This window comes from Mustelus asterias, chromosome 9, assembly GCF_964213995.1.
Source record: "Mustelus asterias chromosome 9, sMusAst1.hap1.1, whole genome shotgun sequence".
Taxonomy (NCBI): domain Eukaryota; kingdom Metazoa; phylum Chordata; class Chondrichthyes; order Carcharhiniformes; family Triakidae; genus Mustelus; species Mustelus asterias.
The window spans coordinates 133,283,128-133,304,816 of NC_135809.1; the positions used below are offsets into that span (position 1 = coordinate 133,283,128).

The following is a 21,689-nucleotide window of genomic DNA, read 5'->3' on the forward strand; positions in this document are numbered from 1 at the left end:
ACCTGCTCTGAAAACTCTGCTCACATTTTGAGAGCTTTGCCAAATTGGACCACTACAGCTAAGACAACCCACAAAATTCTAAAATGATCAACAACATGCTAAATCAAACAACCAACAACGATCTTAAAAAAGCCAATTCACCCTATCTCCTAATATTACCAATTCTTTAAGAAATTCAAGGATCCAGATCCAGTCCATAACTTAGTCAAAAATTAATCAGTTTTTCCTTGGTCTCTACTCCTTCATTGAAATCTGTCCATTAGTTTTTAAGATATACTGTTTACAGACAAATCAACCAATAAACTTGGGTAAAAACATTACCTCCACCCATCTTCAGTGGTGGAGGTAATTAAGAACAAAAATGGAGAAACAGGACGATAAAGAGAAAAAATAAGCGTCTGTATGTGCACGCGTTGAGACAGAGGGTTCTGAAGTTCAGGTTTTAGCTAAAAGGTCTGCCTTCATTGACTGAATGAAGAATCACAGTATGGCTGTGTCAAAAAATTGGAGGGTTCCAGCTGGAACTTGAGAAGGTGACAGAAACAGGATAGAATGAAGCAATGAAGGGATGTGTAAACAATAGGAGGACATTGAGATCAAATCAATGATATGGCAAATGGAGAAAGGGTACAGACAATCAAGTTTTGAAAAGTAGTAGTTTGTGTTGAGTTGGGATCAGCAGGCTAGCAAGATGAAAACTGGAGAGACTGAGCATGGAGGTAACAGTAGTAAATTCTCAGCATTAGTGAAAGTTAGCTCCGAATGGATGTGGCTGCTGTTATTAAGTTGAATTTGGCAATCTTCTTGATGGACCACTTTGGGGTCGAAACACTACCCAGAGGAGACCGAGACTGTGCATCACACTGGGTTCAACTTTAGCAAGGGAGTGGAATGGAATCAGATGTTAGGGTTCAGAGCTTCAATATATAAATCAAGCATTGATTTTAATATTTATTATTTTATAAATGTTTTAGGAGTTTTAAACAGTATGATTTAAAAGCTGAACTCAAAGTCTTCCACTTGAAACTAGGTTAAATGGAGAGTGCAGCTGTAATTTTATCCAAGTTTATTTAGGTCGCTAATGATCCTAAAATAAGTGGACAAGAAATGGGCCAGGATGGTGGCCTTATTACTGACTCAGGACTGACCAATTACTACAGTGATTGGTGAGACAATATATTAGATCTATTATGAGTGCAACCTTCTTAAAAAGGGAAGGAGGGAAGGTCATTATGAGACTTGCATAGAGGACAATTACTGCACCAAAGTTTATATGCCATGTGCATTGTTCAAGTACATCTGTTGTAACCTACAAAACAGTGATGCATTAAATTCTTACAGTCTCAAAACAATTGCTGTTCACATTTCCATAGAATGGTTCTAGTTAATAATATAATTACAGACCAGGTCAGCCAATAACAACCTGACAAGATCACTTAACATTGCAGAATAATTACAAAATCCTGTAGCCAGTTTTGTAAAACCTGTGAGGATGAAACATCGCAGCTATATTTGAAAATTACAATAATTTTGGCTACAATTTTTAGTATTCTATTAACACTGTGAAGCATTGCAATTAGCTTTGGAAAGTTCTTTCCAGGAGTATCTGTCGATGAGAAAGCTTGGAAACCTCTTTAGTTGTTGGAAATACAGCTGGACCACAATGACTCCAGAACTTATCACAGGTCTTCCAATTTTAAAATGCCACAACTCAAATTTTGGTTAGTTTCCTCTTTAATGATCTTCAGAAAAAGCTACATGATTTAATTATCTTGGCCTGAATTTCATACTCCTCGCTGGCAAATGTTTAGGCGGAGGAAGCATCAAATGGAAGGAACGGGATTCACTTTGGGGTTCTACCAACCCAATCTCACAGCAATTTTACTCTGAGGTGGGTAAAGCCCTTGCCCCAATTCAGGCCCTAAAGTAGCCAATTTTTGGTTTCCCACCCAGCCTCAATCTGTAGGCTCCCGGGAGCAATTACCTGGGAGTGGGGGAAACTCAAAGATGAAAGGGCTTAGATCTTGGGTGAGAAGGGGGAGTAATGCCTTCATCAGAAGCCCCTTTTCTGACCTCAGGTGCCCCCCCCCTACCCCATGTTGAAGCACAGAATTCTCCCAACCCGCCTGCAGCATGTTTGGTGGTGGGCAGAGGCAGAGACTCCAGCGGGAATCAAAATGTCATAAACTGCCAGCATAAAATCCCCCAATGACGGGTTAATGGTGGGTCAGTCTTTCCACCGGCTGGTGGCGTGAACACCTTTTGCATTCATTTGCATTACAACAATGCTGGCCACTGGGTGTCCCAATCACGCCAGTGTGAAATTACGTCGGTCTAAAATCCAATTGCTAAAGAGTGGTGTGCACAAGGTGGTCCTTAGTTCACAAGGAGTGAATGCAACACTGACTAGCCAGCCTATCAGCATCCAGGGCTCCAAGAGGCCTTACTCTGATTGGCTTATTTAATATTTTCAAACTTTGCGCATTCGAACTTGGCGTTTGCCAGTCACGTTGCGGCCGTCAGCTTCGCAGAACCCAGGTGACCCTTCATGGACTCCCGGGGGGTCCACGGACTCCAGTTTGGGAACCCCCAATGTTGACAAATACAGTCAGAAATACACAGCAATAGCTTTCAAATAGCAGGTCAGATTAATGGCCAACTGATCAATTTCTGGGATTGCAGATTGAGGTTTATTTGCCAGGATATCAGGAAAGATGTCAGCTCTTATGTGAATGGTGCCATGGATTTTTTTTAAATTTCCACTGGAGCAGGCAGACAAGGTATTGGTTTAATATTACATCATCGTCTGCACCATTCCCTTTGACGTGTCTGCCTCGATTATGTACTTAAACCCCAGAGTGGGACTTTGATGACAGGATTTCCTTTTTAATCCACGGAGTAGAAGTCATTTACATTAATGCTGCTGCTCTCTGGCATTCACACAATAAATCTAGAGATGAATTGTTTGCGGAAGAACATAGCCAAAAACTGAAAAATAAAACTGAAAATGTTGGAAATAAACAAGCCTAGAGATCAGGTTTTTTTGTGCTTTTGAGATAACATTAAGTTAAAACTACAATCTTTATTTTCTTTGCATTTTGGCTCATCCTTCTTACTATTTTGGAGATTGAAGGAACACTAAAATAAATTGCCACTGACAGTCTGGAAAAGAGCTCTGAAAGGCTAGCTTTTTTGGACGATTTAAATGTCAGTATGAATTTTTGATGAATTTTTAAGCAGAGCTTGCTGCTGCTTTTCAAAATACAGATCCACAAAAAGGATGAAGAAGTATGAAAACAGCAGATAGAAAATGGAGTCTACAACAAAAGCTAAAAATGACAACTTGCATTTATATCGCTCCCTTCACATCGAAAAACATTTTGAGGCATGCATCATGGCTAATAGCAGAGGAACAGATGCTAACCCATGGGAGAGAGAGAGTTTGCGTTGGGTGATCACAAGCTCTTTCGAAAAAGATGCCAAGAAAGCTTTTCAAACAAAAAGGTGAGGGGGTTTAGGGAGGGAGGTGCCGAGGCAGTTAAAAGCTCTGCCATCAACACTGAGATTCTTAGGTGGTCACAAAAGGCGAAATCATAAAACAAAAAGATACAAAATGCATTATAAGGGTTTATTTACTTATGCAGAATTATTCATTTTGATATACGGTACAAGAAAATAGCTACACAGCTCTTGGCTGATTGCACTCTCAGAGCACATATTCTGGAGGATAGTCAACTGCTTGCTGAGCGCATTTCCCTTACCTCAGAACACTTTGGCCTGATAATAAGTCTGAAGAAGGCAGAGATCTTGTATCAAACCACCCCTGGCCACGCACTCCAAGACCCCAGAGTCACCATCAACATACGCTGTTCAGTACCGAAGTTTTGCTATTTGGGGAGTACCCTCTCCAATAATACTACGCTGGACAAAGTAAACGACCATTGACAAGCAAAAGCAAGCTCAGGATTTGGTAAGTTCACTCAGCGATTTTGAAAAGTGCATGGAGTTTGTCGCAGAACAAAGATCAAAGTCTACTTGTAGTTTTTACATCATTTCTTTATGGATGTGATACTTGGACAAGCTGCTGAAATCACATAAAACAACGAATAGATTCTATCGCCGCTGTCTGAGATCTATTTGCAACATCAAGTGGCAGAACAAAATCCCCAGCACTGAGGTTTTTGCAAAGTGCTGCGTACAAAGAGAGGCCAGGCAGCGTGCCTCAATGATTATCATCCGGTGGCTCTGACATCCATCATTATGAAGTGCTTTGAAAGGTTAGTCATGGCACGAATCAATTCTGGCCTCAGAGCTTGCCTGGATCCACTAGTTTGCCCACTGCTGCAACAGGTCCACAGCAGGTGCTACCTGATAATATCAGATTCAAGGAAGAAACATACAAATTGGCAAAAAAAAGCAATAGGCCTGAGGATTGGGATCTGTTTAAAATTCAGCAAAGGAAAAATAGAGTATGAAAGTAAGCTAGTGGGAAACTGACTGTAAAAGTTTCTATAGATATGTAAAGAGAAAAAGATTGACAAAAACGAATGTAGGCCCCTTACGGTCAGAAACAGGAGAATTCATTATGCGGAATAAATAAATGGCCGAGGAATTAAATTTGTACTTTGCTTCAGTCTTCATAAAGGAAGATATGAATAATGTACCAGAAGTGCTGAGAGAAACATGTTTTAGTGAGGAGCTGAAGGAAATCAGCATTAGTTGCGAAATGGTTTTGGGAAATTGATGGGATTGAAGGTGGATAAATCTCCAGGTCCTGATAATCTTCATCGCAGAATACTTAAGGAAGTGGCCCTGGAAATAGTAGATTCATTGGTGGTTACTTACCAAAATTCTTTGGATTCTGGAATAGTTCCTACAGATTGGAGGGTAGCCTGTGTAAGCCCGCTATTCAAAAAGGGAGGAAGAGAGAAAACAGGGGACTATAGGCCACTGAGCTTCACGTCGGTACTGGAGAAGTTGTTAGAGTCTATTATCAAGGATTCATAACTCAGCATTTGGAAGGTAGTGGTATAATCAGGCAAAGTCAGCAGGGATTTACAAAAGGGAAATCATGCATGACGAATCTACTGGAATTCTTTAAGGATGTAAGTTGACCAAGGAGAACCAGTGAATGTGGTTTATTTACACTTTCAAATCGCTTTTGACAAGGTCTCACATAACAGACTACTATGTAAAGTTAAAGCACATGGGATTGCAGGTAATGTCTTGAGATGGATAGAAAGCTGGTTAGCAGATAGGAAGCAAAGAGTTGGCAAAAGTGGGTCTTTTTCTAATTGGCAGTCAGTGACTAGTGGGGTTCTGCAGCGATCTGTGCTCGGACCCCAACTGTTCACATTATATATTAATGATTTGGAAGAGGGAACTGAATGTATTATCTCCAAATTTGCAGATGATACAAAGTTGGGTGGGAAGGTAAGCTATGAGGAGGATGCAGAGTTGCTTCAGCGTGATTTGGACAGGCTGAGTGTACGGGCATGTGCATGGCAGATGCAGTATAATGTGGATAAATGTGAGGTTATCCACTTTGGTAGCAATAATAGAAAGACAGATTATCACTTGAATGGGTGCAGATTGAGAGAGGTGGATACTCGACAAGACCTTGGAGTCCTCATGCATCAGTTACTGAAAGCAAGCACGCAGGTACAGTAGGCTATAAAGAAGGCAAATGGTATGTTGGCCTTCATAGCGAGAGGATTTGAGTATCGGGATACAGGTGTTTTGCTGCAATTTTACAGAGCGTTGGTGAGACCACACCTGGAGTATTGTGTGCAGTTTTGGTGTCCTTATCTGAGGAAGGATGTCATTGCTATAGGGGAGTACAGCGAAGGTTTACCAGGCTGATTCCTGGGATGGCAGGTCTGCCATATGAAGAGAGATTAAATCAGTTAGGAGTGAGAGAGAATCTCATAGAAACTTATAAAATTGTAACAGGGTTAGACAGGGTAGATGCAGAAAGAATGTTCCCGATGGTGGGGGAGTCCAAAACTGGGGGTCATAGTTTGAGGATAAGGGGCAAACCTTTTAGAACTGAGGTGAGGAGAAACTTCTTCACCTAGAGTGTGGTGAATCTGTGGAATGCGCTACCGCAGAATGTAGTCGAGGCCAAAACGTGGTGAGATTTCAAGGAGAAATTAGATATAGTTCTTGGGACTAAAGAGATCAAGGGATTTGGGGGAAGGGGCGGAAATCAGGATATTGAATTCGATGATCAGCCATGATCAAAATGAATGGTGGAGCAGGCTCGAATGGCCGAATGGCCTTCTCCTGCTTCTAGTTTCTATCTCCCTGGCCCTGCACTCAACCCTGGAACACCTAGATAACACAGACATCAGTGTCAGACTCCTATTTATTGGCTACAGCTCAGCCTTCAACACCATTATTCCTACGAAACACATCTCCAAACACTGTGGCCTGGGCCTCGGCTCCTCCCTCTGCGACTGCATCCCGAATTTCCTAACCCACAGACCACAATCAGTAAGGATAGGCAACAACACCTCCTCCATGATCATCTGCAACACCACTGTCCTACAAGGCTGTGTTCTCAGCCCCTAACTATTCTCCTTATACACCTATGACTGAGTGGCCATTTTCCCCTCCAACTCGATTTTCAAGTTTGCTGATGACACCACCGTAGTGGGTCAGATCTCAAACAATGACGAGACAGAGTACAGGAAAGAGAGAGAATCAGGTGAATTGGTGCGGCAACAATAATCTCTCCCTCAATGTCAACAAAAACAAAGGAGATTGTCATCGACATCAACGGGGATGAAGTGGAAATGTTGAGAACTTCAAGTTTCTAGGTGTACATATCACCAACAACCTGTCCTGGTCCCACCAATGCCTCTACTTTCTCAGGAGGCTAAGGAAATTCGGCATATCCATTACAACTCTCACCAATGTTTACAGATGCATCATAGAAAGCATCCTTTCTGGATGTATCACAGCTTGGTATGGGTCTTGCTCTGACCAAGAAACTACAAAGGGTTGTGAACGTAGCCCAGTCCATCACACAAACCAGCCTCCCATCAATTGACTCCGTCTACACTTCCCAGTGCCTCGGAAAAGCAGCCAGCATAATCAAGGACTCCACGCACCCCGGACATACTCTCTTCCATCTTCTTCCATCGGGAATGAAGTAGAACTGGTCGAGAGCTTCACGTTTTTAGGGGTCCAGATCACCAACAACCTGTCCTAGTCCCTCCATGCCGATGCTATAGTTAAGAAAGCCCACCAACGCCTCTACTTTCTCAGACGACTAAGGAAATTTGGCATGTCCGCCACAACTCTTACAAACTTTTACAGATGCACCATAGAAAGCATTTTTTCTTGTTGTATCACAACTTGGTATGGCTCCTGCTCTGCCCAAGACTGCAATAAACTACAAAGGGTCGTGAACGAAGCCCAATCCATCACGCAAACCAGCCTCTGACCCACTGACACTGTCTACACTTCCCGCTGCCTCGGAAAAGCAGCCAGCATAATTAAGGACCCCACGCACCCCGGACATACTCTCTTCCACAAGATACAAAAGTCTGAGGACAAGTACCAACTGACTCAAGAACATTTTCTTCCCTGCTGCCATCAGACTTTTGAATGTACCTACCTCACGTTAAGTTGATCTTTCTCTATACCCCAGTTATGATTGTAACACTACATTCTGTACTCTCTCATTTCCTTCTCTATGAACGGTATGTTTTGTCTGTATAGCGCGCAAGAAACAATACTTTTCACTGTATGTTAATACATGTGACTAATAAATAAACTTTATGATTGAGACAAATAGGTTTTACATTAACACCGCAATGAAGTTACTATGAAAATCCCCTTGTCGCCACAGTCTGGCACCTGTTCGGTACACTGAGGGAGAATTTAGCATGGCCAATCCACCTAACCTGCACATCTTTGGGCTGTGGGAGGAAACCCAAATACCCAGAGGAAACCCATGCATTCACGGGGAGAACATTCAAACTCCACACAGACAGTGACCCAAGCCGGGAATGGAGCTGTGAGGCAGCAATGCTAATCACTGTGCCACCGAATCAAATCAAATCTGGCATTAAGAGCAGGCTGAGCAGAGCTCAGTTTCACTGGGCTGACCATGTGGTTCACATGGAAGGTTCCCTGATACCAAAGGCAGTACTCTACAACCAGCCGAGCATGGGAACCTGCACCACAGGGTGTCCCAAACTTAGACATAAAGACATTCTGAAAGCCAATCTCAGAGCTTGCAAGCTGGATCCCAATACATGGGGAAACAACAATTTTGGACGGCCAAAAGAGCAAATGCTGGAAAATCTCAGCAGGTCTGGCAGCATCTACAGAGAGAAAAGAGCTGACGTTTCGAGTCCAGGTGACCCTTTGTCAAAGCAAAAACAATGTTGGACAGACCTAAATGGAGAGAAATTTCGACATTTGAGGAGAACAGCGTCAAATGCCTTCAGGAGAAGCGAGCGCAACGCAAAACAATTCCTCCATTCATCCCTCCAATGCTGACTTCATACACAGTATTTACAAATGGCAATCCAAATTAAGGGGGCAATCTTACCGTTGTACCCCACTGGCCAATGGGTGGGGCGAGCCGGTAAGATCACGCAAGAGCTGAGAAATCAGGTTGATGCCTGATTTCCCGCCTCTCGCGATCTTACCGGCAACAGATATTCAGCGTGATCAGCACGAGGCTGAATAATTTATTTAAATATATTCAAATCTGATTTTGCATGGATTTAATGAGCCCGGGCTCACTTACCCCCGTGGTAGCTGGGGGGGGGCAGGGGGGGTGGTTTATGCCAAGGAGGCTGGCTGAGATCAACAGAGTCTGGGTGACAGGTCTCTGCTGCTAGAGAGCTGCATGTGCACAATGGCGCCCTCTGCTTCTCTCAGCCAGTGTTTGGATGACTTCTCTCTTCCCTCCACAGCCGAGAAACCGTTTCTGCTGTTTTTTTCATGCATGGAGTGCGTAAGATCGCAGATTTGAACTCGCTCAAAAAACGAATCTGAAACTCTACCATTTTCACACTGGTTCTGGACCGAGAACTGTTTTGGTAAAATCGCCCCCTAAGACTCAGGCTGTCACTCCTCGAAGACTGTAAACCATGCTTTTTGTTTTTACTTGCTGAACAGGGTTGGAACCCGGTGCAGGTGTAAAGTATCGTTTCTTGCTATGCAGACAAAGCATACCGATCATAGAGAAGGAAACGAGAGAGTGCAGAATGCAGTATTACAGTCATAGCTAGGGTGTAGAGAACGATCAACGTAATGCAAGGTAAGTCCATTCAAAAATCTGACAGCAGCAGGAAAGAAGCTGTTCTTGAGTGGGTTGGTACGTGACCTCAGACTTTTGTATCTTTTTCCCGACGGAAGAAGGTGGAAGAGAGAATGTCCGGGGTGCATGGGGTCCTTAATTATGCTGGCTGCTTTGCCAAGGCAACGGGAAGTGTAAACAGAGTTAAAGAATGGGAGGCTGGCTTATATTCTGGTTATGAATATATTCTGATTCTGAATATGATTATATTCTGGGATTTTCCTCTATTACAGTGTCAATTAAGATTGTACTACATCTACATAATGAACACACTATACCTGTGCGAAACAAAGGAACGCAATTATAAAGTGATTTCCCTTAACTCTAATTCTTTAAAAAGTAGTCAGACTTACTGGAGGTGGTTTTTTCCTCATTTCAAAGTTCCTGGTTTCCCCAAAGCTGAGCGATGCAATAACAGGATTCCTTCCCAGCGATGGTTCATTATCGCTGTGCCAATCAATGCTGTCTTTGCCATTTCGGTACAGATTGCAAAGAAGAGAATTAAAGGTGTATCCAGTCACTTCCTCAATATGATCTTTCAGCATAGTCAGGAGGGGGTGCCACTAAATGGAACATAAGAACTTATTATCAGATGATTCAAAAAAAAGCACTAGTGTACCAAGGATAGCAATACAGTTGGGCAGTTAGCTTTAAAGAAAGTGAAACAACATACATGAGGGTTTGCTTTCATAGCACTGCGGGAGTATGTGTAAGGGAGGTCTCCATACCAGGCTGTGAGTCGCGGCTCTTGATATGATCTACCTGTAGCACATAAAATATTAACGGGTGAAAATAGCCATTACAGAGTTCCAAGTATACCAAATATACAGCTTGCAAAGGTCTCATAAGTAAACAAGGGAAGGTTATTAGGGGGAAGACATCCTGGAAACAGCTCTGTGCTGGGAGAAGGGGCAAAGTTTGAATCAGCCATCCAATCAAGCCAGAAAAGTATTGGGTCTCAGAAAGCAGCCTTGTTTCTGAGTATTCTTGGATTTCCACAACAGGGTGAGAAGAGAGTGAGGAGTCGTATGGTATACCTCTACTAAACTGGCAGCCGTTTTGCCTTGGGTAATATTGCTGGAATTTTATAGTTAAACATCTATAAGGGAGTGTTGCAATGGAAGGTGTTTAATTGTGGGTCTGACCAAGTGGGTTTCTTTCAGAGAATGTTTTATATTGAGTATTTTAACAGTGCAACTGGCTGGAGACAATACATATCTCTTTAAACTATGTTTAACCCTCTCTCTACTCACATTGTCTGTACCTTTAAGACTTGATTACCTGTAAAGAATCGCATTCCAACCATTATTTTGTAGATTGAGTTTGTATCTTTATATGCCCTGTTTGTGAACCGAACTCCCACTCACCTGACGAAGGAGCAGCGCTCCGCTAGTGGCTTTTGCTACCAAATAAACCTGTTGGACTTTAACCTGGTGTTGTGAGACTTCTTACTGTGTTTACCCCAGTCCAACGCCAGCATCTCCACATCATAACTGTAGTCCCGCGTGCTCAAGTCTTCTTTTGTTCTTGTTAATAAATATTTTACCTATTTTTTAAATCCCAAAGTGTTATTGGAATTCTTTGCTGCTGAGATCAGAATGTTTCTAAAATAAAGGCAAAATACTGTGGATGCTGGAATCTGAAACAAAAACGGAAAATGCTGGAAATCTCAGCACACCTGACAGTATCTGTGGAGAGAGAATAGAGCCAACGTTCCGAGTCTGGATGTTCCTTCATCTGCTCTGACAAAGGGTCATCCAGACTCAAAAGGTTAGCTCCATTTTATCTCCATAGATACTGTCAGGCGTGCTGAGATTTTCCAGCATTTTCTGTTTTTCTTTCAGAATGTTTCTTCTCATTTTCAGAGTACAAAAAAGAGTGATGGGACCATAAGCCAAGTTTCTCTCTGGGGTAAGATTTACTCAGCAATTAACATCTGCTGTGGTCATAACAATGTATACAGCAAGTTAATCAGATGCACCTGAATGATTGCTTGGGGACACTCAGAAAAAAGCAAACTGAGAAGGAGAATCCACCTTCAGGAAGTTTGCCTGAGTTAGGCGGATTGAACGGATTATTTCCTCTGAGGGTAGAATTTATCAGAACTAACTGAGAAACACTGCCAATATAGACATATAAGTAGCTCACAAAATGGGTGCATGAAGGAGTCCTGGTAAATACAATGGCATAAAAACAGGAAGGGCTGGAAAAATTCAGGATACCTGGCAACATCTGTGGAGAGAGAAACAGAGTTAGTGTTTCGAGTCCAACATAACTCTTCTTTCTCACTCCATAGGTTCTGCCAGACCTGCTGAGATTTCTAAGCACGATCTGTTTTTATTTCAGAACTCCAACATCCGCAGCATTTTGCTTTTATAACTGCAGTAGCAAATAACCTTGAACAGTGAACAGGACTACGCAGATAAGTCTTTGATATCGGAAAGAAATGTAGGCTTCATTGTCTTAACCACTCTCAGTAGCCATAAGACCATAAGATATAGGAGCAGAATTAAACCACTGAGCCCATCCAGTCTGCTCTGCCATTCAATAAGTTTCTCAACCACATTCTCCCATCTTTTCCCCATAACCTTTGATCTCCTTACCAATCAAGAACCTGTCTTATCTACACTCAATGGCCTGGCATTCACAGCCTTCTGTGGCAACGAATTCCACAGATTCACCACCCTCTGGCGGAAGAAATTCCTCCTCATCTCAGTTCTGAAGGATCGTCCCTTTACTCTGAGGCTGTATCCTCAGATCCTAGTCTCACCTATTAACGGAAACATTGTCGCCACATCCTCTCTACCCAGGCCTTTCAGAATTCTGTAAGTTTCAATGAGATCCCCCCACATCTTTCTAAACTCCATTGAGTACAGACCCAGAGTCCTCAAACGCTCCTCATACGAACATCATTCTCTCTTGTTGTTTGTTACATTGTAATTGGATCACTGAATTCTAATTGCCAGTTTAATTATTTATACTGCCCATCAAAACCAAATTGGTTCCAATCAGCATTAATCAAGGTCAGATATACCTAAGAACACTTTAAGGAGGGGAAACTGCATTCAGAATACCTCAGTTTGGACTGGTTATGACAATTTTTGAATACAGACAGTTCCCAAGAAAATAGGCAACTGCGGGCTAGTGAAAGGTAAACGGTCAAAACATCTGTTGAAAATGACTACTATAAAGTAGCAAGAATGAATCTCTATCAACTGGCACTTGAAGTTGCATGTTGGCACAGCACAATACAATATAATGCATAGTGCCACTGAGCGAACTGATGCAGGTTTGCATCCAAGATTCTTCACATGTTGGGACTACTGTTTTGAATCATTCAGCCTTTCCCAAAAGAGGGAGGTGGGAGTGTGGGGCAGGGATTGATGAATATGTTTATGTTTAAAAACAATCTGTATAGGAAAAAGGCCTTCCTGATGTGGTTTCTGCAGAAAATCACTGCCCACCCTGGTCCTACACTTGTGATTAAAAGTTCAAGGTAGAGAGCTGTAAATATCTGGGCAATTTCAGGGCACCTAGCCCAAGTCTCTAACGATGGGGTGAGTGTCAGAGACATCCACGTTGGATTCTGGGCAGTGTATATATGCGTATTAGAAGTTTGAAGTTTGCAAATGCTGGGAAAATAAAGATAGTTTTAAGGGATTTATATTTGTATTGGTAAACACTAGAAATAAGGTACAGTTTTGGGTGAATTTACTTTAATGTTTCTGTGCCTTGAAGGAACCCAGATTCATGCTGGACAAAGGGATTTGTATGTGTGGGGGTTGGTTAAGTTCCAACTGTGATTCTATTGTGCTTAGAGAGGGCTATGGTGTGAAGAACCAATAGGCTGGAAGAGGTATGCCGGCATTGCTTAGCAACTGGGTCCTTGTAAGGATTTTGTTCTTAGCGTTTTTAACTGAAAGTCGTGGCAGTTGCAGGTAGCAAATCAGAGAGGGAATATCTCTCAGCTCTGTTCAAAGCAGGAATAGCTGTACAATGGAGTAATGTACAAGAAAGCAAGCTCCAGAGGAATTAAAAGACAGTTGGTTCTCAAAACCTGAAAACAGAACAGGATACTACTATTCATGGGCATTGCAGACAGAACTAAGAAGGGATTGGCTGATAAGAAGCGAGATAACAATTTCTAAATTAGTCTTAAAGTTCAGAATGTCTTACTACAGTCTGAGAAACAAATTTTAAAGTAATTGGGAAGAAAGTATTGGTTGGATATCAGAGTTTACATAAATCCTGGAAGTCAGTCGAGACAAATTAATCCTAAAGGGGTTGGTGTAAAATCCTGGATTGGATTCATTGCTAACAATGGAGCAGAAACTTTGTTAAAAGAGTGAATTGTAAACCTGGACTGGATTTTGGAATACAAACTACTAAAGGAAAGCATTATTATAATGAAAGAAGGTATTAAAACATGTTTTTGGAAGAGAGTTTGGAAACTCTAATAAAACAATAATCTGAGGGGAATTCTGAAGAGAAATCCACAGACACTAAATTGGGTTCAGAGCGGAGTGACTAAAGCCAATTTGTGTGCTTAAAAAGGGACTTTGTATTAATGGGATCATTGAGGTTTACAATGTGCTTTATAATCTGTGTTAATCTTAAAATCTGTGTACAATTGTTAAGGTGAGAGTAAAGGAGTATTGTGTTATAATCCAATTTTTTTTCATGTTTAATGAATGTTTTCTCCTTGTTGTTAAAACTAATTAGCATTCCTGTGCTTCTGTTCCTCCATGTCTGATTCTGGATTCTGCGGCTTCCCTTGGAATTTCTCCCTTTATGTTTCTGGAAGACCTTTAGGGAACTTATTTCCGTTGAGACCTGGCTTCCTGAATTCCTCAAACATTCACCAAAAAATCACTGATTACCTTCTGTCGTGGCCCAGTGGCTCCAGTGGCCCAGTGGGAGGCAAAAACACTTCTTGGGCTCATTTGAATCTTGGAGGTGAAGCTGAGGTAACATGGCAAGTTGCCGAAGATTTGAGATGATGTAGTGCAGTAATGTTTAGAGATTATGGCTGCAATTTTCTGGCCACGTCATACTTGACGCAGAATGCGTTAGAGCGGAGCAGGACCAGAGAATCGCGGGTAAATGCTTTAGCACGTTCTGCGACATGCCAAACCTTGTCGATACCTTCCCACCCACCGCTCCTGGATGTAATCTGGTTTCCAATAAGGGCAGGAACCAGATCAGCATATGTTAGTGAGCATTTCAATATGCACAGTCTGTTCGAGGCCGGATCTTCCCAGCTCCCAGGATTTTCTGGCCATCGGATACAGAAAGATTCCGGCGCATCACTACTGATTTCCACAGGTGAAGGCCAGGTGAGATGGTCAGGGACATGGCTGGGCATTGCCTGCCTAACACCGTCAACTGGCACTCCGGCACTGCCAGGTGGCACCCTGGCACTGCTTAGTGGGCAATGCCTGGGTGCTGGAGGCAGTGCCAAAAGGGATGGGGCATGAGGGTGGTAGAGCATGAAGGAGGGTCATGAGGGGACTGAGGCATGGGGAGGGGGTGTCATGAAGGGAGGCGTTCTTGAGAGAGGGGCTCTTCGGAGGGCCCCAATGTCCCGATGCCAGCAATCTTTATTGGGAGGGGGTTGGGTAAATATCCCTTGAGTGAGGGGAGGGCGGGCGAGGTTCTCTGATGTCTGCGGTGGAAGGCAAGGGAGGGGGTCCTCAATTTTAATTTGAGATTGGCCGATCTTTGCGAAGCTGGGCTCATTGGCATGTTTACGCCCCGATCCTCTCAGAACTGGGCAAGACTCACCATTCTCCCCAGAAAATGGCAAAGTGTGGGAAGATTGCAGTCTGATTCGCTGGCATGAATCACACTGGTTTTCTTGTACCAAATGACACTTAGGGGCAAATTTTCCCGTTCCGCCCGCCACGGGAATCGGAGCAGGCAAGGGGCGGACCTTTGAAAAGTTCATTGACCTCGGACGGGATTTTTTGGTTTCAGGGTGAGCGTGGCTGGAAAATCCCGCCCATAGTATTTTTTTTGGGACAATTCCGCCCAATGAATTCCAACGCAGACTGACTGAAGTTAGTTTTCCAGAGGAAGAAAAGCAAGGGTTCACGGTACTCTCACATTTTAGTGGCTGGTTACGAGTGGTATTAACAGAAACCTGGGGTGGAATTTTCCGACCTAGTTCGCTGCCGGGATCACCCGGTGCTGCAGAGAGTCATTGGGCTTTTGGCTGGGTTGCCGAATCTCCAAGTCAATCACAACAGGGCTAGAAAATCCCGGCTCTAGCCACTTGCAGCGTGTAAGTAATTTGAAAATAAAGCAAGGAAACTGAACAGATCTCACAAATCTTGGGGCACAGATTATATATATATATATATATATATATATACACATATATAAACATTCCTATGGCAAGTGCAATATGTTGAAAAGTTACAAAAATCCTTGAATGAAACGAACCCTCTCTGATGTTAGATTTTTGCTGCCAGGGTATTTCCATGTTTAGCTGTTCAAACATCCAATCAGCTTCCGTTGGCTCAACGAAACCAGGCTTCAGATGCAGTCTGAGAATGGAAAGAAGCAGAACGGAAAAAAAATAGAATAAAGTAGTGGAAACATTTCTCTGATTGCCTGTAAAACAAAGACATTTTATCATTTGATTTCCGGATACATTTTTATTAATTCATGGGAAGTGGCTGCTGGTAAGACCAGCATTTATTGTCCACATTTATTGCCCTTGAGAAGGTAGTGGTGACTTAACACTTCAAGTACAACTGAGTGGCTTGCAAGGTCAATTCAGAGGGCAATTAAGAGTCAATCACATTGCTGTGTAGGCCAGCCCGATATGGATGACAAGTCTCCCGGCCCTAAAGAACATTAGTGAATCAGCTGGGATTTTACAACAATCCATTAGTCAGAGTCATAGAGGTTTACAGCATGGAAACAGGCCCTTCGGCCCAACTTGTCCATGCCACTCTTTTTTTTAAAACGCCGAAGCTAATCCCAATTGCCCGCATTTGGCCCATATCCCTCTATACCCATCGTACCTATGCAACTATCTAAATGCATTTTTAAAAGACAACATTGTACCCGCCTCTACTACTACCTCTGGCAGCTTGTTCCAGACACACACCACCCTCTGTGTGAAAAAATTGCCCCTCTGGACACTTTTGTATCTCTCCCATCTCACCTTAAACCTATGCCCTCCAGTTTTAGACTCCCCTACCTTTGGGAAAAGATATTGACTATCTAACTGATCTGTGCCTCTCAATATTTTATAGACCTCTATAAGATCACCCCTCAGCCTCCTACTCTCCAGAGAAAAAAGTCCCAGTCTATCCAGCCTCTCCTTATAACTCAATCCATCAAGTCCCAGTAGCATCCTAGTAAATCTTTTCTGCACTCTTTCTAGTTTAATAATATTCTTTCTATAATAGGGTGACCAGAATTGCACACGGTATTCCAAGTGTGGCCTTACCAATGTCTTGTACAACTTCAACAAGACGTCCCAACTCCTGTATTCAATGTTCTGACCGATGAAACCAAGCATGCCGAATGCCTTCTTCAGCACTCTGCCCACCTGTGACTCCACTTTCAAGGAGCTATGAACATGTACCCCTCGATCTCTTTGTTCTGTAACTCTCCCCAACGCCCTACCATTAACTGAGTAGTACCATTAGTTTCATGGTCATTATTACTGACATTAGCAATTCATTCCACTGTAAACATTCATTTAAATATTGACATTCTACAATCCGATTTACTACAATCTGATTTGGGATGCAACATTTTCAATCTTTAGGCTTCTGTTTTATGGGGGACAATGAGTTCAGCAGTAAAGAAATAAGGCCACTTGTCCACCGACCCTCAGTCCAGTCTGGATATAATTAGCATGGAACACACTCGAGGTCAGTTGACTGGGCCGAGGAACTGAACACCCAAACTTGCTCAATTTCTGGGCAGGAGCAGCTGCTCAGGAAGCAGCTCGGTGAATGATTTTAGTCACTGCCTCCAAACAAACAACATCACAAAAGAGCAGGTGGAACAATACTACAAACTCTTCATTTCTCTCTCTTTTGGCTTTATGCAATCTTACATGGGGTCACCACAATGCTAGTTGACCACCCTTCATATCAACCTTCATTTCTGGATTTGGCAGGTGGTTTTTAAACAATGCCTTCAACGTAAGGTGTAAAACACAGCTAATACATACAGAAATACCAAAGCCATTTTTTATTCAAAAAGCCAAAAGCAAAGATCTTTCTTCCTTAAGACAAATAGCATCTAAATGGCAGTCCTGGAATCAGTGGTATTATTTTTCTGGGAGCAAGTTGCCTCTGAGCTGCACCCAGTGATTTTAAAGAAAGTTTAAGTGCAGAGGTCTCGGATATTCATTTTTAATAAAATTTGTATTGCTGCGATTTTTGCAGAATACTATAAAGTCCAGTGGTATCAGGGCCAAAATGGGAGGGAAGTGTTATCAAACATTTCTCCTTTATTATACCAGTTTTGGAAGCAAGGCAGCCCAATGCAGATAAACTGTCAAACTGAATGGTACAGACTTGGAAGCGGAGAGATAGGTGCTTAACTTGATCGTTCTTTTTGAAGTACCATACCCATGATGAAGCTTGCTGTTTTGTTACTCTTTGGTGTTGATCACAAGGCCAACATTAATTGGGGAACAGAACTACTATGAGGCACTACATAACAATGCAGGTAATACATAGTAGTTATAGAACCGATGTCAGGGGTAGGTTCTTTACCCAGAGGGTGGTGAGGGATTGGAATGCCCTGCCAGCATCAGTTGTAAATGCGCCTAGTTTGGGGGCGTTTAAGAGATCCGTAGATAGGTTCATGGACGAAAAGAAATTGGTTTAGGTTGGAGGGTCACAGTTTTTTTTTTTAACTGGTCGGTGCAACATCGTGGGCCGAAGGGCCTGTTCTGCGCTGTAATGTTCTATGTTCTATGTTCTATAACAGTTAAAGGTTGGGTAGACTGGAATGCATGAATAATTTGTAAATTAAATACATTTGTTGTTGGATTTCTGGAAAGAATCATATCTTTGATCATAGTGTGACCATGCAAAGCAGCAGTAAGGGGAGATGACAGTGTGGTAGTAATGTCACTGGAGTGGTAATCCAGAGGCCCATGCCAATGCTCTGGGGACATGGATTCAAATGCCACCACGGCAACTGGAATTAAAAGCTAGGCTCAGTAATGGTAATCATGAAGCTATCATCAATTGTTGTAAAAACTCTCTGATTCGTGAATGCCCTTTAGGGAAGGAAATCTGCTGTCCTTACCCAATCTGGTGTACATGTGACTTTTAACTGCCCACTGAAATGGCCTAGCAAGCCACTCAGTTCAAGGGCAATCAGTGATGGCCTTGCCAGCAACACCAAAGACTAAAAAAACAGCATGTTTCACCATGGGAACAGTACTTCAAACAGGAAGATCAAGTTACTTTTCTCCTGTTGAGGCAGTTGACCATAGCATTATAGCTGTACAGTTCCAAAACATTAAACAGCATAAAACAACAGAACCGCAGTTTTGTATTTTAAGTAGTCTTTTTTTTTTAAATAAGAGTTTTACAAAAACATACAACCTCTTCTGTTTGGTTAAATAACAACTGAAGGATCAAAGGCCTGTTTGTTGAGTAAGGATTTAATAATATCCAAGTAACCAACACTTAGCAAGAAAAATCCTATATTACGATGGCATTTTGAAAATTCAGGACAACAAATGCCTATTTTCATAGCTCACTGAACTGCCCAAAGTGGTACAGAAGCATACGGGGTAAAAGAGTGAACGTGAATGTGATGCCTCCGCATTAAACAATCACTGACTAGACTATCTCATGAAGCAATAAAGCTTAAAGTGCCTGTGGATTCCTCTGGAATTACATCTACATCTGAAGCAGCATCTTACCGGAGCCACAGGGAAAACAAATCATTCGCTTAAATTTTAATTTTCATGGTTCAGCATTTAAATCATTAATTCCAGCTGCTCATTGTACAGAACTATCATTCACAAAGAAAATGTACAAAGATAAGCAAATCTCTGAAATCTACGTAAACTTTTCACACATTGAACAGGAAGAGAAGTCTTAATTTCTTACCTGGAAACTCCTGTTGGGCTATTGCTGATTTCATAAAAACCTTCCTTGCTTAAAAACAAAAAAAAATGTTTCAACATCAGAGGAGGAAATCTACATCACTGATTCGAGAAATCATAGAATCCCTACAGGAGGCCATTCGGCCCATCGGATCTGCACTGGCTCGCCAACAGTGCATCCCACCCAGGCCCCATCTCCATAGCACCACATATTTATTCTTCTAATCCAACTAATCTATTCATCTTGGGATATTAAGGGGCAATTTAGCATGATCAATCCACATAACCTGCACATCTTTGGACAGTGGGAGGAAACCAGAGCACCCAGAGGAAACCCATGCAGACACAGGGAAAATCTGCAAACTCCACATAGTCACCCAAGGCTGGAACTGAACCTGGGTCCTGGCACTGTGAGGTAGCAATGCCACCATGCCACCCTTGCCACTGTGCTGCCCTAATGCAGAAAATAAACCAAAGGCATTGAATGCATAATTTGGAAACATCACCACTACTAATAATTTATCACCAGTTTTCAGTAATTTAATTGAAATGGCTTTTAATATTTCCTTCTTTATTCTGCTGCTCACGCTATTCCATAGCTGGAAATATTTGATGGTCCATCTCTTGTAAATATCAGTCTGTGAGTAACCAATAATTGATGTGTAAATAACAAAATTAAAGTCTGTACTTGTTATATATTTCATTGGTTGCATGATTACTTTAAAAGCAATTAACATGATTTGATGGTGATATAATTAGGGTGTTTCACAGGCTGCTGTTTAGTTTCATTTTCTGTTCTGTGCAGAGAACATCTCTTTCAATGAACTTGTGTGTTACTTTGAATCTATGTGCGCCAACCACGTAGTTTTATTTTCTTTAAAAAACCCACAACCACTATCACAGTTAGGAATTTATAGGGGTCTTCATTTGAATCTATGCAGTTAACAGCATAATTTTGCAATACTTGTTTTGTCCTCCTATCTCTTCTTGCCTCGACATTCCACTGGAGGAAGTCTTCTTATGGGCAAGGAAGCAGAACAGTTAAAACTGCAGGCTTTTCCATACCTGTTAGTAATACAATTCAGTCAGTTAAGTATTATAAGCATAAGGAGTGAAAAGATCCAAAGAAGGCTGTTTCAAAATCACTGGTCTTAAATTAAAATTAATTGTACCCTTTTCTGCAAAAGATTACCTGGGATGGGGAAGTGGGATCATGACTTCATCCATGGGTGGGAGGGTTAATTCTGAATTTTTAAAAATGGTTTGGGAACTGCATTACTCAAGGGGGTGGTGGAATTTGAACTGTATTACTTAGCTGCTGTGGAACCTCATTACCTGAGAGAAATTCAAATTGGAGTGGGAAGGGAGATTTACTAACTGGAAATGAGGGGAGGGGATAAGGAACTGCATTAGTTAAGAGTGCTTCAATAATCTTACCTGTAGTTAGACTTGCAACTGGGTGGAATGCCAGTACCTGGATTGCAACATTAGCCTTAACTCAGTGATGGAACACTCATCTTTAAGTCAGTAAATTGTGAGTTCAAGCTCAGGTCCAGAGTTTCAGTAGATAATCTAAATTGACACTTCAGTACACTACGATTTGGTGCTGAATTTTGTTTCTTTGGGCATGATACCGTTGCCGGTGTTGGACTGGAATAGGCACAGTAAGTAGACTCAGAACACCAGGTTAAAGCCCAACAGGTTTATCTGGTAGCACGAGCTTTCGGAGCGCCACTCCTTTTAGGCTCACTTTCAGGCACTCACCTGATGAAGGAGCGGCGCTCCAAAAAACTCGTATTGCCAATTAAACCTGTTGGACTTTAACCTGGTGTTGTGAGACTACTTGTTTCTTTGGGTAAATGGTCATTATTGTTTTGTAGCCAGGTAGTTGTACATGACACTTGGTTTGCTATTTTCACCATGTTTTTTTGGCGGTACTCTGTTTTTCGGATGCAATGATCAGCAAAGTACAGAGAGAACAAAAGGCAAGAGAGCATGTATAATTGCATGAGTGAATACGTGACAACAACAACAGATTGATGCAGAACTGATCTAGACATAATTAGCTTTGCAGCAAAGTTGTAGTCTATGGACTAAAACGGACGCTGACATAAAAACTGGAAGTATCGTGAATTTTAAGGAGGATAGTGACAGACTGATTTGCATGTCTTAAATCTAAGTGTTCTCCAAGTTTCCTTCTCTGATATTAATTGCCCAATTAAGGGCCTCAATTTATGGCAGGGTGGGACAAGGATCCAAGGCCGTTTC

General features: G+C 42.2%; 1 protein-coding gene across 4 annotated transcripts in view; it reads right to left on the reverse strand.

Annotated features, from left to right (window-relative positions):
• alkbh3 (alkB homolog 3, alpha-ketoglutarate dependent dioxygenase) overlaps positions 1–21,689 on the reverse strand; it is a 79,267-nt gene that overhangs the window by 32,206 nt on the left and 25,372 nt on the right. For all 4 annotated transcript variants that reach the window (XM_078221053.1, XM_078221054.1, XM_078221051.1 and 1 more), the window contains exons 5-8: positions 19,426–19,473; positions 15,767–15,870; positions 9,996–10,084; positions 9,676–9,885 (exon numbers count right to left, since the gene is read on the reverse strand). In XM_078221053.1, coding sequence (XP_078077179.1) covers positions 9,676–9,885; positions 9,996–10,084; positions 15,767–15,870; positions 19,426–19,473 — 451 coding nt within the window. The remainder of the gene's footprint in view (positions 1–9,675; positions 9,886–9,995; positions 10,085–15,766; positions 15,871–19,425; positions 19,474–21,689) is intronic.